Genomic DNA, 18,373 nt, shown 5'->3' on the forward strand with positions numbered 1-18,373 from the left:
GTGAATTGGAGCGATGTGGTATACCGGGGTTGACGTGCTGTCAGTGGATTGAATCAGGGCATGTGAAGCGTCTGGGGTAAACCATGGAAAGCTGTGTAGGTATGTATATTTGCGTGTGTGGACGTATGTATAAACATGTGTATGGGGGTGGGTTGGGCCATTTCTTTCGTCTGTTTCCTTGTGCTACCTCGCAAACGCGGGAGACAGCGACAAAGCAAAAAAAAAAAAAAAAAAAAAAAAATATATATATATATATATATATATATATATATATATATATATATATATATATATATATATATATCCAGGGCCCAAGAGTCTTCAACTCCTTGTTAACTGTCACCAGAAACAGCATGGGATCATGCACGGCAGAGAAGTTAAAGGGTGCACAGGACAAGAACCTACAAAGTGTATCACACCAGCCAGTTTGTGGGGGGCTATGTGGGCCTTAGGGCTGCGGCTTCCAACAGCCTGGTCGACCAACAACCCAATGCAGCAGCCTGGTCTTAACCCGGGCTGAGGGAGGTGAAGATCTCAGAAAACTTCACGAGGTATGCACGAGGTAAGACGAGTCTTCTCTCCTGAAGATAATACCAGAGTAGTACACCTTCACCGTGATCTTGGAGCCTCGCCTTTACTGCATACCGTCCACCACACCTGATCACAAGATCAATCTTCTTGTTTGAGAGGTATTCTTCATATTCTTAACAACCTACATGATAAGCTACACTTTGTCCACAGATCCAATAATCTGAAGAAAAAATAACATATGTATATGCCACATAAGCTTGCAGATTAAAGCAAATTCCTCTAAAAACTTCGATGCAAGTTCCATTAAGGATTCTACACAGTATGAAACGTACGCGACACGTCAGCTCAACACACCAGTCATCAGAGGGCACACAACCACAGGCCATCTGCTCTGCTATTCCGAGCGGCCAGTTGGGCAGCAGCGAGACGCTGTAATGCTTACCTCTGGCTTGGAGGAACAGATTACAAGGGATACTTGCGTCTATCAAGTGTTAACATGCATCTGGGATTAGGCAACCAATATATGAATAACTGAATATATATATATATATATATATATATATATATATATATATATATATATATATTATCCCTAGGGATAGGGGAGAAAGAATACTTCCCACGTATTCCCTGCGTGTCGTAGAAGGCGACTAAAAGGGAAGGGAGCGGGGGGCTGGAAATCCTCCCCTCTCATTTTTTTTTAATTTTCCAAAGGAAGGAACAGAGAAGGGGGCCAGATGAGGATATTCCCTCAAAGGCCCAGTCCTCTGTTCTTAACGCTACCTCGCTAATGCGGGACATGGCGAATAGTACGAAAGAAAAAGAATATATATATATATATATAATCTACTGATTTGTACCGGTGTCCCTCGGCAAATTCATTGTGCACCCCATGCTCATCCTGTGGGCGGTAGCGCAAAAGGATTACAGGGGTCACAAAGGGTCTTACTCAGACCCCAGTGGGTTGATAATATATACGTAGGTTATTGAAGAGTTGATTCACAGTATATGTTTCATTCCATGCATTACAGTTTCATGTGGTTAGTTTTACCGACGAGATGCAAAAAGTGGATACAAACTTAAAATGTCAGTTATCTTGTTATTAACAGGGTGTTGTGACATTTCTTGCTAATTTTATACATCTATCCTTAAAACGCCCTATCTTATATATATATATATATATATATATATATATATATATATATATATATATATATATATATATATATATATATATTTCAGATATAGTGTCCTAGTTTTGTGTCCAAACCTTTGACCACAAACTTTACAATTCACAAGGTTAATATCTTCTCTCCAGTTAGACCAAAGCGCCAATATTACATATATCCTCGCCTTGGTCTAGCAATTACAATATCATGTAATCTGCTGATCTTATCACTTTCTCATATACATGATTCACTTTACACATTTCACTGTGATGGAAAATGTTTCTTCTTGTGCTTATCTGACCTCGTCTTCGTGCTTAAAAGAGGTCAGTTATTTCCTTTCTAATAACATTTTTGAGGCTTCTGATTAACAAACCTGTGTTGTTTTCAACAACACCTTTTTTAAGTGCAAGTTTGGCTACAGCATCACCTTTATCATGCTCACGGAGACATGTGAGAGGGAATCCATAGCAACTGATATGAATCCCTTGAGCAATAATGTCTGAACATTTGTGTCTGGCTTCAGAGACCAGCATGTTACATTCTGATTTCAGGGTGTTAAGGGCAAGTAGTGATGATCAAGAGAGATAAATAACCTGTGTGTGGCAGTGATTTCTGCCAGCCTAAGAGCGATAAGTATGGCGAACAATTCAGTTTGTAGAGTAGATGCCCAGTTGTTTACTCTCACATTTTTCTCTAATATATTACCATTGGGCTGGATCACAATGGCAGAACTAATTAGTCAACATTTCCGTTTCCTTTCCCCACATGTGTAATTATATACTATTAAGGCGCTGTCAGTTACGGCTCGTGGCTGCTAAACATCCAGGCAGTTTGAGCAATGAACATCTACTATGCAGAGCGGGAGGCTTAGCGTCTGCCACTGGAAGCGTAAGTCAAGTACATTCCTGGGTAGAGGCGGTAGCGTGAGGGAGGAGACTGCCTGGGATGGTTTCACGTGGGCTGTTCAAGACCCTGTGCCCCGTAGCTGTACCATTTTTCCCGTGTTCTTGACATGTCACTTGTGGCCGGCGCCGAGGAAGACCAGCTATCGCTACGATTTTCAGAACGCACGATCATCATGCTAGCTGAAGCTGACCACACCACCTGAACATACTCGTCACTCAGTTATCTGCAGCAGCACTTGACCCCTCCCACCATAACCACGCCATAACTCACCATCAGCCTACCAGCAGAAGTTGGTTTCCGGGGTGTGAGTCGTGGGAGAGCCTGAAGAGCAGCTTGATACCTCTACAACCGTTAACAGCAGTTCATGTACGACCGACCACCACTACACCACTGACTCACGACTCACTTCCATACATACTAGTCCCTAGCCCTGGCTGTAACACCCTACGTCACCAGTCATAAATATATTAATCTTATTACTTACAACTAAAAATAACAGTGTATTATAAACGACTCTGGTTATATCATCCCCTTAAATCTCCTCTAGCGATAATAATTCCTAACACCCGCTCCCGTGCATACATCCATGATGGACGAGCGTGGCCAGCAAGTACATAGCAGCCAGGAACTGCATGACCCGACCTACTGAGCTCCAGTGAACCTGTTAAAAACACGGCAGCTTCTCACAGCGGCCTACTGCCAAGACGAAGACCTGCCAACTGTGTCAGGAGGCAGCATTTGGCCAACACCTACACCATCCTGACTCCACCTTCAAAAGACAACAGCAAAACAAGCACAAGAGTGACCAAATTATCTACGTGAAAGAGGATAAGAGGGAACCGGTGTAGAGGGTAGGACGGGAGTAGGTGGGTGGTGGTGTTAAAGGTGGCGTCCCAGGCTTGGGAGCGATGGTAAGAGTGGATGTTGGCGGCACTGGCCACACGGAAGGTCAAGGCTGCCACGTCTATGCTTCCCTCACATTATTATTATCCACCTTGTATGGAGGCTCCTCCCTCTACACTGCCTCGGTGTATCTGTGTTTCAGCCATCAACACAAGTGTTCCACATCGCCTCTATGTCACAGATGCAGCCGGGAATATTCATGTGTGTTGTGAGTATAAATAGCCATCCTCTGGGAATAAGACATGGACCATGGCCACCATGGTAGAGCTCTCAGCCGGCCGGCAACACCCGACCACCTTCACTACCCTCGGCCCTCCTAGGCCTGCCGGCCGTTCTGTACGTGGTCTAGCCACACCACCCGAAGCTTCGACACCTAAGTCCCCCTCCAGCACGACCCCTGGGTGGTATGATGCATGAAAGTTTGATGTGAGCCTTAAGGTTCAGGTTGAAGGTTAAGCCCAACATACTCGAGGGTCGTACCGTCGTGCTCGAGAGGTTAATATCAGACGTCCTTTGTAACCAGACACTGTATAAAGGCCATCCGCCCACACACACACACACACACACACACACACACACACACCTTTACCCACAACCGTTCAAGGATCACACCAAATTCTTCCTGAACTCATAACTTCTGAGGCCGTACACAACCATGCTCTAAGGCTACACACTTTCCAACGCATGAAAAAAAAAAAAATTCTAAGCCACACTCTAGGACCACACCATACCCTAAGGCTATACTATAAACTAAGGCTAAAGTATAATCAAAGGCTACACCATACTCTAAGGACAAACTGTATTCCCGGGCGACTCTATCCTCTGAGGTAATAACACCACGTAAAGCTCCAGATCCTCAGTCACATAACCCATATGGCCAGGCAGCACTGAACACTAAGGCACTCCTAACGCCAGACCAACCAACGCCCCCCCACCCCACACACACACCGTAAAATAATTAATCACGTGTCCTTAACCATCAGAATATTCTACGTCCTCCAAAGGCCTCGTTATCTCAAGCCATGAACCCCAAGACAACTACACATTCTAAGATCACCTTCAGCTTACGACCACACACACTTTAAGGTCACACCACCATCTACGGCTACACACTCTTTAAAGGCACACACACATTCCCTCAAGCCAATACACCAGCCACGGTCACACACTCTCTTCGGCTACACACCCTTTAAGGACACACACACACACACACACACACACACACACATCTGAAGGCTCGTCGTCTTCCAGGCCAGACACTTTCCTCTGTCAACAAGTCTGTACTAACATTGACTCCATAAATAGCCAGTGGCAACACGTGGTACTAGTATTTTTGAGGCAGGTGAGAGTCGCCGGTGGCGTAACAGCAATCAACAGGAGACAATGCTACCTGGCAACCCTGGCTGTGTCCTGACGGTACTTTCTCAATAAACAAAAAATATCGAAGGAATTCAGAAACATTTACGAGGTTTACGAGTTGGAAACTTTTTATCATTCTTTTAAATTAATGAAAATCAAAACAATTTCTCCTTACAAACAACTTACATAAATGTTTTTATCTTATAAAATTACGATTATCATTTAACATGACGACACAAGCTCATCTGGGGAACAGGTCAAGTCAACTGACGAGAAAATAAGAGACCAGAGTGGTGTCGGCTGACCTGTACACTGTGCACACTGCACAACAGGTCATCACTCTAAACAATATTAACCCAAACAATTCTTTTCTTTTACGTTGAAGGTTCCAGTCACGGACAAAAGTTCACATCAAGGCCGGGCTTTAACTGAAATACTGAGAGGATTATGAAAAGGGAAAAAGAATAATGGGAAATTATTTCCGAATATTGGAGAAAGTGAAAAATCTGTCTTTCAAAATGTGCCAGGTCATAGTTATATAAAAAAAAAAAAAAAAAAAAAGAAGGGAGAGGGGTACAGAATTCCAAAGCTTCAAGGTGCAGGGAAAGAAACAGCTATCAAAACGGCCCACCCTTGCGTTGACAACGGCCACACAGTAATCAAGTGACGCAGCAGCTTGTCGAGTATTGCGTGGTCTAGCAAAAACCAAAGTAATACCAACAGAAGAAGGAAAGTGAACCAACATTGCGGCGTAGGATAAGCGGGTCAAGTTTTGAATTCAGCCTGAGACAGTTTATAAGTCAGTTTGCTTTCGACTCAACTCTGTCAAGTAAGGATGCTCAGCTAGAACCACCCCAGATGTGAGAGTAGTACTCCATACAAGGACTGATCAATCCCTTGTACAAAACGGAGCAACAGTTCGGAAGAAAAGAAATTTCGACATCTAAGCAGGACTCCCAATTTCTTAAAGGCAGATTAGCTATTTCCGTAATGTGGGGTACGAAGAAAGAGTGAACATTACAGTAATGCCAAGTATATTCACTGAGTTAAGAGGTGGAATTACAAGCCGTCAAAGGAAAGAGGAAAGTTGTGAGGAATTTTCGATACAGAGATGGGTAGAAACTGGATCTTGGAGGCATTAAACTTAACTAGATTTCGTCTACCCCACTGAGCTATCCTGTCCAAGTCTGAGTTTACTGAGGAAGTTGTGTTGAGACGAGATGCAGATCGAGAGGGAGAACAAGGAGCAGAACTGAAGGACGTGGAGTCTTCAGCGTCTGAACGCATTTGGTTATTTGTAGTAGAAAGGAAATCGCTGATAAAAAGTAGAAAAAGTGTAGGAGACAGGACAGAACCTTGAAGGACAAATGTGCTGGAAAAGAGGGGGAGGGGGAGGGGGAGGCTGATCCATCGACAACCACGGAGACAGATCGCGGCCAGACAGGAAGCTAAATATGAGGGAGCAAAGTGAGGGAGGGAAGCCAAACGAGTGGAACTTAGAGATGGGACCGCGATGCCACTCCGTCAAAAGCTTTAGATATGTTAAACTACATAGGATTCCTAAAAATCTTTCAGGGATGATGATCAGACATCAGTAAGATAAGAAACAGTATCACTAATGGACCTCTCCTTACGGAAGCCATACTGGTGATCTGAGAGAAGACTGTGACATTCAAGATGTCTGAGGATATGGGAGGTGAGGAGGGATTCAAAGACTTTGGACACAGCAGATGTCAAAGCGACAGGATGATGGTTGCAGGAGTCAGAACAGTCGCCCTTCTTAGGGATGGAAAGTACCAACACGTGCTTCCGAGGAGATAAATTCTGGTCCTTGCACAGAAACGGAACAGACGAGCAAGCTCACGTGCACCTTCAGTACAGGGAGATGGATGCCATCTGGACCACAAGCCTTGCCTGTGTCCAGAGAGAGAAAAGCATTTCAGACAGACCGAAAAAGGTTAAGGAGAGGCATAGGATTAGTAAGAGGAGCACCAGGGGGTAAAGGACTGTTAGAATCTTCCAAGGTGGAGTTAGAGAAACGGGAACCAAAGATACTTTGTCTATGGGAAAGACAGCTATAGAACTGTCAGAGGAGAAGGGTGAAGGAAAGGTAGAGTGACAAAAGTTGTAAGATGCCCTTAGCTAAAGACCCGAAGACCAATCAGTGGATGACGAGGAGAGATTATCGCACTTCTTTTGAATACAGGAGCCTTTTTCCTGACGGATAACGTACTTGCAATATTGTCTACCAGCACGATCAACTGTCTTCATGGTCAGAGGTGTAAGCCTACTGCCTCCCCCAGAGCAGGGGCAGTGGGCGCACTGCCTTCCCCTGGACTGATACAGCAGGCGTACCACCTCCCTAGATTTGGTGCTGTGGTCGTACAGCCTTCCCCTGGACTAGCATGGTAAACGCACCGCCTCCCCAAGACTGATAAGGTAGGCGTATCGCCTCCCCCGGACTAGTATGGTAGGGATAACACCTCCCCAGGATTAGTATGGTAGTCGTAGCACCTCCCCAGGACTGGGACGGTATGCGTACCATTCCCCAGGGTTAGCATGGGAGGCGTGTCGTCACTCCTGGACTGCTGCGGTGGGCGTTCCACCTCTCCAGGGCTGGTAGGGTGGAAGTACCGCCTCCCCAGTACTGGTGCGGTAATCATACCACTTCCCCAGGACTGATATGTAGATGTAGCACCTCCACCGCTCACAGGATGAGCATGATGTGCACAATAAATTTGTCGGGGACACCGGCACAAATCAATCCAGGACTGGTACGGGGAGCGAACCACCTTCCCAGGACTAGTTAGGTAGGCGTAGCGCCTCCCCAGGACTGTATCGGTAGGGCAGGCTTACCACCTCCTTAGGGCTGGTGGCTGGTGAGGTAGGCGCACCGCTTCCCCAGGACCAATATCATGCTGGTGGACGCCATGTGACGCCGTGGATGTTGGTACAGACACAAGAGGACGCCGGCTAGGGACAGCCTGGTCACTGCAACTTAACTGTCTTTGAGTCCCTCTAGCCTGGTGACCCACCCTCCCCACCTGTACAACACAGACCACTCAACACCAACATAGTAACACTAGCAACACATTCCAACACTGACCTCTACCCTTCCAACTCCCCGCGGGCAGCTACCACGCTCTAAAACTTCCCGCCAAGGTTACCACAAAGTTTAAACTAACATTAAACCTGGCTGTTCCAATACCACCTCCTGACAACTTGGTGACGTATAGTGTACTGCTGTGTGTGTGTGTGTGTGTGTGTGTGTGTGTGTGTGATCAGCTGTTGTCAATCCTCTTAGCACGACGGTACGACCCAGGAGCAAGACAGTACTTCGACTCTTGGATGTGGTGTTAAGACTTGAGGAAGTGGGAATGGTCCACGTTGTGAGGACTCAGGTGCGATGCGTCATCGTGGAGACGTGTACCGACCCCCCCCCCCCCCGACCCCCCACCCAATAGGGACTGGGCCCCGACCATGACGTCACACAGGTAAGAGGTCAGTGCGTCACCGCTCCTGCCGGCGGGGCCGACGGTGCCAAAGTGCACTTTCTCCAGCCAGCTCCTTGCCTGCACACACTCCCGCAACACCATTTAAGGACAGTAAGTCAATGCCATACAATCACCTGTGCGTAAGTAAAGTAAAAGCAGATGAAATGTTTTCCAACAGCAAGACCACCTGATTTCCAGGCGTAGCCAAAATTACATTGGAGTCAAAATACCCAGCAATATATAACCCGTAGGGCCTGACCAACTCGTGTGACGTGTGGTGGTGTAGGAGACAGTAGTAGTAGCAACATCACTGAGGAGTACCGTTTGAATGTGCGCCAGTGACGGGGGCTGCGTCTTGTGGCGGGAGGTGTGGGCGTGTTCCTAGTGGCAGAGTCCGGGACTTTGGTGAGCGGCTGGTAGCCTGGCGAGGGTGCGGCCCATGAGGATGTGGTGGTGGGGCAGGTCCTGGCCGGGACACAACCGCAGCAGAGGACCGAGGCTGGCTCGCCAGTCTCCCCCTCCCCCGTAGCCGAGCTGCTGTACAGGCTGGGGGTACGCTGGGGGTGTGGCTGGCGGCTGCCCCCCACGCTGTCATGTGAGGGTCCTGTGCCCATCCTGGGCGAGCGAGCAAACACCACTCCAGCACACACCCTCCTCCCACTAGAGTGACCATGTACACTCCCTCCAGTCTCTGCCGTTACTCGCCTCACCTACACACCAGAAGAACAGCCATGACACGCCTTCAGCTGATCTTCTGCCACCAGCTCCACCCGCTACAGTCTCTCACCACTGCAACTGATGCTTGGCCAGGTAAACCTCCTCCCAACAGTAAGTTAAACAGACAAACTCCATTCATCTTCCACAGGCTTCCAATGAGGCTGGAAGCATAAATATCATGCATGTGTTACATGCATACAGCTTCCCTCACTGTACATTCCACGGACGGTTTTCTGCTACTAATCTCCCGTCAAGCGCTCCAAAATATTCGTCAGTACAGTTCACGTATATTTCAGAACGATCTTCACAATATACAGCTTAATTCACAATCATTCTGACAATATTTCAAGACTAAACTATGGCAGCGCCGCTTCTGTGGGGCAGCGTCACCCTTTCTCTTCAGCAGAAGCTTCAAGTCAACTGGTGGCACCAATTACCAATATCATACCACCACTATCTTCACCAGGGATATTCCCTCACCCACATCAAACCAATAAGCAGGGTGTTCCAATCAAATCCACCGTGTATTAGCTTCTTTCATTAATATTTTCTGCTATTCACTTCCACAGCATTTCTACGGCACCAGGAGCAGCTCATACACTTCCCAGCTCAGGGGGTTAAACACACGTAAGATGCGGGATGTGGTGGACGGCTCTGAGGCCGAGAATCAACAGGTGTGCGGAGAAGGTGATGGTGGCGGCGTGGCGGCACGTCAGGTACTGGCAGCGGCAGGAGAGGGCAGGCGTGACAACTGTACCCACTGCCACCACCACCACCGCTGCTGCTGCTGCTGCTCCGGACACCCACAATGCACCGACAACCTCTTCCAGCCATATACCGTTAATGTTACGGTTCCCACCGACACACCTCCTCGCCGACAACCCCCCTAACTTTACCGTTTCTCATGACACAACCAAACCACAAATTACATATGTGACGGCGCAGACTGAACGTTCATTTTCTTCCAATTTCGTTCTTATCTCGAGGTGAGAAGCTGCACGACAGAACCCACCGGGAGATAAGGAGATAGCGGTAAGGCGGGGGTGCTGGGAGGGTGGCGGGCGTGCAGGTGAGGCCAACCACTGGTGTGGTGCAGGTAACAAGCCCAACATGAGCCAACATCCAGAAGGTAGCGAGCTGCTGTACGTACAGGACCACGCACCGCCACGGACGGAGAGTGACTGTAAACTGGCCAGGAACTGCGCACCGACCCTCACGTTCACCACCAGCCGACACACACTGTTGAATTAATGACTGGCACATACACCAGCCCAGCCAGACACGGGTTGTGGTAAAATAATTCATATTAACTCAGAAAAAGTCGCGTATGTTCGAACATCTCTCACTTGATCAGAGGCCTGCCATGGCTGGGTTATTCCCTGCTGTTTACCCCGACCGGCAGATACTGGAAAGGCATTAAGGCCGCCCCAGGCTGTTTACAGAGAGGTGATGGGGCCAGGCTGGGAGCGGAGGTACAATGCTTGAGGCCATTACCACCACACATGACGTCTCCTCCACCTCAAGAACCACCAGATGAACCCGTCCGCTTCCTCCCCCAACATGCACGACTACTGCAGCACATCGCATGACGGGTGAAGGAACGTGTTTCAATGAATGAGTGTCAGTCCTTGAGTAGGGAACGGGAGCCGTGTTCATGGCATGTCAGACACAAGCCTCAGTGGGCCAAGTGCATCTAGTGACAAGGATCTCCCACAAAAAACGGTCAACACTAACACAAGGTGAAGCCCTCTCCCGGCGGACATACACCTGCCCGGGCCCACCTCCCTCACCGGTGACCCCCAAGTCTTGCTCCTCCACCACAGTCACTACCATCCTCCTCCACCGACATAACCACAGACACAACCACTACTACCCACAACCTAACATTACTACCACCACAGTCAACGGCCGCCACCTCTACTACCACCCGTATCCATGAGTTCCCGCCAGGCGCCTCACACTTCCCACTACCTCCTCCCCACACTTGACCATTATATACCAGCTGAGTACAGTGGCACCGCACCATCTCCACACCAACCATCCACTCCTACACCAGCGCCGGGCCAAGCACAAGCAGGGGGCGGGCACGTGACAGAGGAAACAACTTAGTTCAACAATGGCCTAAGTAAACACGAGTCCAAGGATAACGCAGGCCACGGCCTTATGAAATTAGGGCACACCACACACACACACACACACACACACACACACGTGGGGCTTTCACGGTGTAGCAGTTATTGTCGCTGAAGCACAGACTCACCCGGGATCGAATTCTGAACACGACTGTCAGCCCAAAGTCAACCCAGCTGTTCATCCTCCGCTCGGGGGCTGATTGATTTAATGGGTATCTGCTTTGGCTGAGATGTGTGTGTGTGTGTGTGTGTGTGTGTGTGTGTGTGTGTGTGTGTGTTAGTAGTAATTACCTATTTGTACCGTACAGGGAGAGAGTCTCATGCTCGTTGGTCCCCATCTCTTGAACATTCTCAACAATCATAACAACTTAAATCTACGAAAGCTGTGTTAACCATGTCCTCAGTCATTGTGTTCCATTCATCCACCACTCTTATGCTATTAAAGTATTTCTTGATCTCGTTTTTATGACTTTCTTACTTTATTTCATGTATGTCCTCTGGTTTTCTCTCCCTACATTTCTCGAAAAACTGTTCACTGTCCACGTCGTAGATGTCTTTAAAAAACTTAAGGGTTGAGATCGGGTCTCGCCTCACTCCTCTCCTCCAAGGTGGGCAATTAGAATTGTAATTTAGCTCTCCATTTTGGTACCGACTTTGTTACCCTCCTCTGGACCTTCTCTGTTAGTTCTTTGTGCTTCTCTAGGTACGGTGACCAATCTTGCGATGCATATTCTAGTTCTGGCCTTAAGTAGGATATGAACAGCTTGCTGAATATTTCCCTGAAAGCTATTCTGATATTTGCCACCGAACAGCTCTGTCTCCTTAACTCTTCTACTACTATGGGACTCTGGCGACAGGTTAGGGACTATGTGTAACCCCAAGTCCTTCTCACATACATAATCTTGATGCTTATTACCTGGTAGATAACAACCATAGTGATGTCTGCTATGGCTCTGTCCCATCCCCATTACATTTGTTGGGAATGAATCTGATCAGCCATGGAACAGGTCAACTCTGAAGACCGTTTAGGTCACCTTGTAAGCTGACGTAATCCTCCTCACTTACCTCAAGACGTGCATCATCTGCAAACATATTCAGGTAAGAGTCCACACCTTTAGGCAGGTCACTTTCACAGATCATGAGGAGTAAAGTTCCCAGAAGTGAGCCATGCTGCACTCTTCCACTGGTCACCTCGACCCAACATGGAGAGGGCTCCTCTGACATGCGTCCTCTGCTCCCTTCCACTGAGATAATATATCCACTGAAGGAGTTTCCCCACTTATCATTTCCTGGTGATCCAGCTTCCTATCAACTTATCACATGGCACTGTGTCATAAGCTTTCTGGCAGTCCAGATACAAACAATCCACCCAGCCTTCCCATCTGTCTAATCTGTCTACGACAGATCACTATTTCGTAGAGATCTAAGAATTTTGTGACACATGGCCTACTTTCCCTAGAACCGTCTTGTGCCTCACTTGGATAATTTCAACTCTGTGGAGAGTTATCCACATACTCTCAAAATGATCTATTCTCGAATTTTACTGACTACACTTGTCAGTAAGACCGGTCTGTAGAAACTGAGAGTCCAGTTTAGATGTCGAAATTTCTTTTCCTGTGCACAGTTGCCCCGTTTTTACGAAGGATTGATCCGTCCTTGTATGGAGTATTGCTCTCACATCTAAGGTGGTGCTAGCTCTGCATCCTTACTTGACAGAATGGAGTCAAAAGCGGTCCGACTTATAACCTGTCCCAGGCTAACTTCAAAACTTGACCCACTTGCTCTACGCCGCAATATAAGTTCACTTTCCCTCCTGTGTCGGTATTACTTTTGTTTTTCATCACGAGAGCTGGCTGCTTGTGTGCTGCAAAACACTCGACAAGCTGCTGCGTCACATGATTACTGTGTGGCCGATGGCAAACTCAAGGGTGGGCCGTTTTGATAATTGTTTCTCTCCCTACACCTCGAACTTTTGGGACTCTCCCCTCTCATGTCTTTCCCGTTAACTATGATCTGGCACATTTCAAAAGACAGCTTTGTTTTCATTTCCTCCAAAGTTCGTACATACTTTCCCTTGTTTCTTCATCTTCCCTCTCATTAACCTCTCTATATACCAATTAAGGCTCGGCCTTGAAGTTGACTTTGACTGAAGCCTCTAACGTTAAAAACAAGTGTGGTACTTGGTCCGGTTCTGTAACCTGTGTGGAACCTGGTCTGCCCTCAAACCGTCCATTAGGTACCTGGTACGTCCTCATAACCTTCCGTGTGGTACCTGGCACACCTTACAACCTCCCGTGTGGTACCTGGTCCCTCCTATAACCTTCCGTGTGGTACATGGTACTGCCTGTAATCTTCCGTTTGGTATTTAGTCCAACCACAACCTACTGTCACAATCATTATGATGAGAACAATGATGGTGATAACTGAAGGCGATACTGTTTATCACGCATGACTCTCAGTATCATGTTTACCATCTGGACACAATTAAACAGTACAGCAAACAAACGTTTTGCAATGCATCCCACACAATGATACGCAGCGCATACTACAACATGACGATAATCCAAGGCTGGACAGCATACTACAGCATGATGATAATCTAAGGCTGGACAGCATACTGCAGCATGACGATAATCTAAGGCCGGACAGCATACTGCAGCATGATGATAATCTAAGGCTGGACATCAAACTGCAACATGACGATAATCTAAGGCCGGACAGCATACTGCAGCATGATGATAATCTAAGGCTAAACAGCATACTGCAGCATGATGATAATCTAAGGCTGGACAGCATACTGCAGCTTGATAATCTAAGGCAGGACAGCATACTGCAGCATGATGATAATCTAAGGCTGGACAGTATACTGCAACATGACGATAATCTAAGGCTAAACAGCATACTACAGCATGATGATAATCTAAGGCTGGACAGCATACTGCGGCATGATGATAATCTAAGGCTGGACAGCATACTACAACATGATGATAATCTAACGCTGGACAGTATACTGCAACATGACGATAATCTAAGGCTGGACAACATACTGCAGCATGATGATAATCTAAGGCTGGACAGCATACTACAGCATGATGATAACCTAAGGCTGAACAGCATACTACAACATGATCATAATCTAACGCTGGACAGTATACTGCAACATGACGATAATCTAAGGCTGGACAGCATACTGCAGCATGATGATAATCTAAGGCTGAGCAGCATACTACAGCATGATAATCTAAGGCTGGACAGCATACTGCATGATAATAATCAAAGGCTGGACAGCAACTACAGCATGATGGTAATCTACGACTGGTCAGCATACTACGGCATAATGTAATCTAAGGCTGGAAAGCATACTGTATGACGATAATCTAAGGCAGGACAGCATACTGCATAATAATCTAAGGCTGAACAGCATACTACAGCATGACGATAATCTAAGGCTGGACAGCATACTACAGCATGATGAGAGTCTAAGGCTGGACAGCATACTACATCATGATGATAACCTAAGGCTGGACAGCATACTACAGCATGATGATAATCTAAGGCTGGACAGCATATTGCAACATGACGATAATCTAGGGCTGGACAGCATACTGCAGCATGATGATAATCAAAGGCTGGTCAGCATACTACATCATGATGATAACCTAAGGCTGGACAGGATACTACAGCATGATGATAACCTAAGGCTGGACAGCATACTACAACATGACGATAATCTAAGGCTGGACAGCATACTGCAGCATGATGATAATCAAAGGCTGCACAGCATACTACAGCATGATGACAACCTAAGGCTGGTCAGCATACTACGGCATAATGAAACCTAAGGCTGGACAGCATACTGCACGACGATAATCTAAGGCTGGACAGCATACTGCATGATAATCTAAGGCTGAACAACTTACTACAGCATGATGATAATCTAAGGCTGGACAGCATAGTACAGCATGACGATCAACTAATCTATAACACACACAATACATTCACCATACACAGTAGTCCAAATATCTATAACCAACACAATACATTCACCATACACAGTAGTCCAAATATCTATAACCAACACAATACATTCACCATACACAGTAGTCCAAATATCTATATCAACTTACACAAGAATCAGAAAGTTCGGTTTTGTTAGATACACTAGTCGTCAGGCTGGCACGGGCAGTGCACTGCCTTACTGACCACGACGCATGAGAACACTAACGGGAAAGCATCATCGGAGACAGTCTATGAGAACAGTGTCGCGCACACGTCTGTCACACCTCCGTCAACATGTATTAGAAACTAAGTTATTCTAGATCAAGGATCAGCCCTGCCCTCCCTTGCTTTATATTATAGATGTGTCTAAGGAAACTTGTCTGAGTCTTTGATGATAAATATCTCCTACGATCGGTAAGACGGTATGGAGAATACCATAATCATCTACTGGTAACAACAACAAGTCCAACACTCAGCCACGAACAGAAAACACAACATTAAATTACTGTGTACAATGTGGCAACGAAATAAATTATATCGAAAATAATAACCAAAGACTAATAATAATAATAATAATAATAATAATAATAATAATAATAATAATAATAAGTGATATTAATAATAATACTAATACAACAATAATGATAATAAAGAGAGTAAGGAATCATGATGGAGTGTGGAGACGAGATTCAAGGCGTCCATCATCACCTTGAGAGACGTACGAGAATATGAGTGGGACAAACTGGCAGCAGGCACGTGCCCGGCTGCGGCATCACCGGCCATCATGACATCTGTGACTGACAACCTTTCATCTACATTTATCAAAACATACATTCCTCTACCGATGTAATATGTCTGGAAAAATTCAATAATATGCATATAATTATTTTATGATAAAACTGTCATAGATAATTATCGTCCCGCTAACGGATAAGTAACTTTAGCAAAACATAAACATGAACAACAACACCTGGGATAATAATAATAATAATAATAATAATAATAATAATAATAATAATAACAACAACAACAACAACAACAATAATAATAAATAATAATAATAATAATAATAATAATAATAATAATAATAATAACAATAACAGTAATAATAATCTCATGGCCAGCCATAATGAGAGAGACTGGCATGGTCCCAGACGTGACGTAACTTCTGACGTAAGGCTTCTGCGTCACACCATCGTCCAACACCACCACCACCCTAGCTCTGCCCATACAGTCAACCCTTCAACAACCTTCCGCTGGTCTATCCTCTACAGAACACCTCACACGTCATCAGTAAGCAACTTCACAACAAGCAACTCTGTGGCCCCGACAGAATAAAGCATCTTCAGGTTAGTGGAGAGTTGCGTAAGTAGGAGGGAGATCCATGCGCTGCGCAGGTGAGAAGTCACGTGCCGGGGGGGCCACCTGAGAAACATCCAAGTCACGCCACGAGTGCCACAGTTACTACTTAGGAACATTATATAAGGACCAGCTACCTACGGCGGCTGGGGTAGACAGGCGCAGGTGTCGATGATACGTGGTCGTGAGGCCGTCACACCTTGGCTAAGTGTACGACGACCAGCACCACCCAGCGGCCGCCCGCCCGCCCTACACCTGACACCAACACAGTGCTCAATTTTTAATACAACCTTCCAGCACATACACGTCACCCCTCCACTACCTCCAGCCGTGTCTACCCGCGCTTCACGCACCTCCATGACACACACACACACACACTACATGCGACATGATCTCAGTAATTGTACCATTCTCTCGCTAGCAATAAACTGTGTCAATAAATCTCGCCTGGCCTTGAGAAGACTAAACACCCACACATACCTCCTGGGCCATCGTCATGCGGCAGACATTATCCCACACATCTCGCTAAGGGCGCCTCGCATCAAGACCCACCATGTCTTCTGACATAATAAGATTGAATTTATATACGTAAAACGTACCAACTACTTCCCGTCCACCATAATGTCTGTTTATACTTGGGGACCGAACTCCTCCCTTATAACTGGCATATCCCTGACCAGCAGCCCCCTCTCCTAATGTGCGACTATCTCTGAAATGTGGGCATATCTCTGCAGCAAGGCCCCATATCCCTGAAGACGGAATACTTATGTGAATACCTGGTGAATTCTTCGGGGCTTTCCTTACCCCACAGCCCGGGTTGGGCTCAGGCTGTTGGACTGGGTCGTTGGTCGAGGAAGCCGCAGCCAAGCTGGTCTGGTGCACTCTGTACGTACTTGTCTAATGGAGTCGTCTCAAAACTTGACTACTATGCATCCTATGTTATTTGTGATGATAGATGGCAAGCTGTTGAAGAATCTTGGGCACCAGACGTTTTTAGGCGCATTTTTGTGCATATGGCACCTTGGGATTTGAATTTCAGAGGAAGTCAAATTCTTCCAACTCTCTGTCCTACCAGTAGGATGTTGTGTCCCTGAACAGTATCTACCCACCCCACTTTCATTCGCTGTATGTCCACCCCAGAACAGCACCCCCCACCCTTCAATCACTGTATGTCCACCCCAGAACAGCACCCCTCACTCACTCACCATGGGTACATCCCTGAACAGCGGACCCCTGACTCACTGTGTCAACATCCCTGAACAGCAGGCACCCTGAGGCTCACAGGATGCATATCCCTTATGTAAGCTGGACGGCTTTCCTCTTATATATTCATATGAACATTCATGTGCATATCTATGACGAGCAGCGCTCCCAGGCAAAGTATGCATAACCCCTATAGCGTTTAATGTACGACATTGTAAGAGAACGGCCGCCATACCTTACTCTTCGTACAATTAATGTTAGTTTCAGGAGCCATCCTCCACCCACACAGCCCAGCTGGCAACCAAGCGTCTTCGCGTAAAGTCTTGTGTACCAGAATGTTGGATGGTGAGGCTCTGTACTTATCTAACTACAGCAACCTGGCTGATCCAACACTTACTTGAACGATCCCCTCCCTCCACCCCCCAAAGTGCAGTGGCCTTCCTGTAGGGGAGTACCTTCCGGAAGTAGGATTACCATAACTGGGGACCGTCATATTAGCGACACTGCCACAAATCTTCCAGCAACATGTCTACTCTTCCCTCGATCTTATTCTTCACATACTACGCGCTCTATCATCCCACCCAGGGATTGCCTTTACATG

The 18,373-nt window shown here is 46.6% G+C and overlaps 1 protein-coding gene across 1 annotated transcript in view; it reads right to left on the reverse strand.

Moving 5' to 3' along the window:
- Window positions 1-10,219, reverse strand: part of LOC139757294 (uncharacterized) — a 517,589-nt gene extending 507,370 nt beyond the window's left edge. Inside the window, exon 1 of the mRNA XM_071677667.1 lies at window positions 8,684-10,219. Coding sequence (XP_071533768.1) covers window positions 8,684-8,976 — 293 coding nt within the window. The 5' untranslated portion in view covers window positions 8,977-10,219. The remainder of the gene's footprint in view (window positions 1-8,683) is intronic.
- Between the last annotated feature and the right edge of the window lie 8,154 nt (window positions 10,220-18,373).

Source organism: Panulirus ornatus, chromosome 2 (genome assembly GCF_036320965.1).
Source record: "Panulirus ornatus isolate Po-2019 chromosome 2, ASM3632096v1, whole genome shotgun sequence".
Taxonomy (NCBI): domain Eukaryota; kingdom Metazoa; phylum Arthropoda; class Malacostraca; order Decapoda; family Palinuridae; genus Panulirus; species Panulirus ornatus.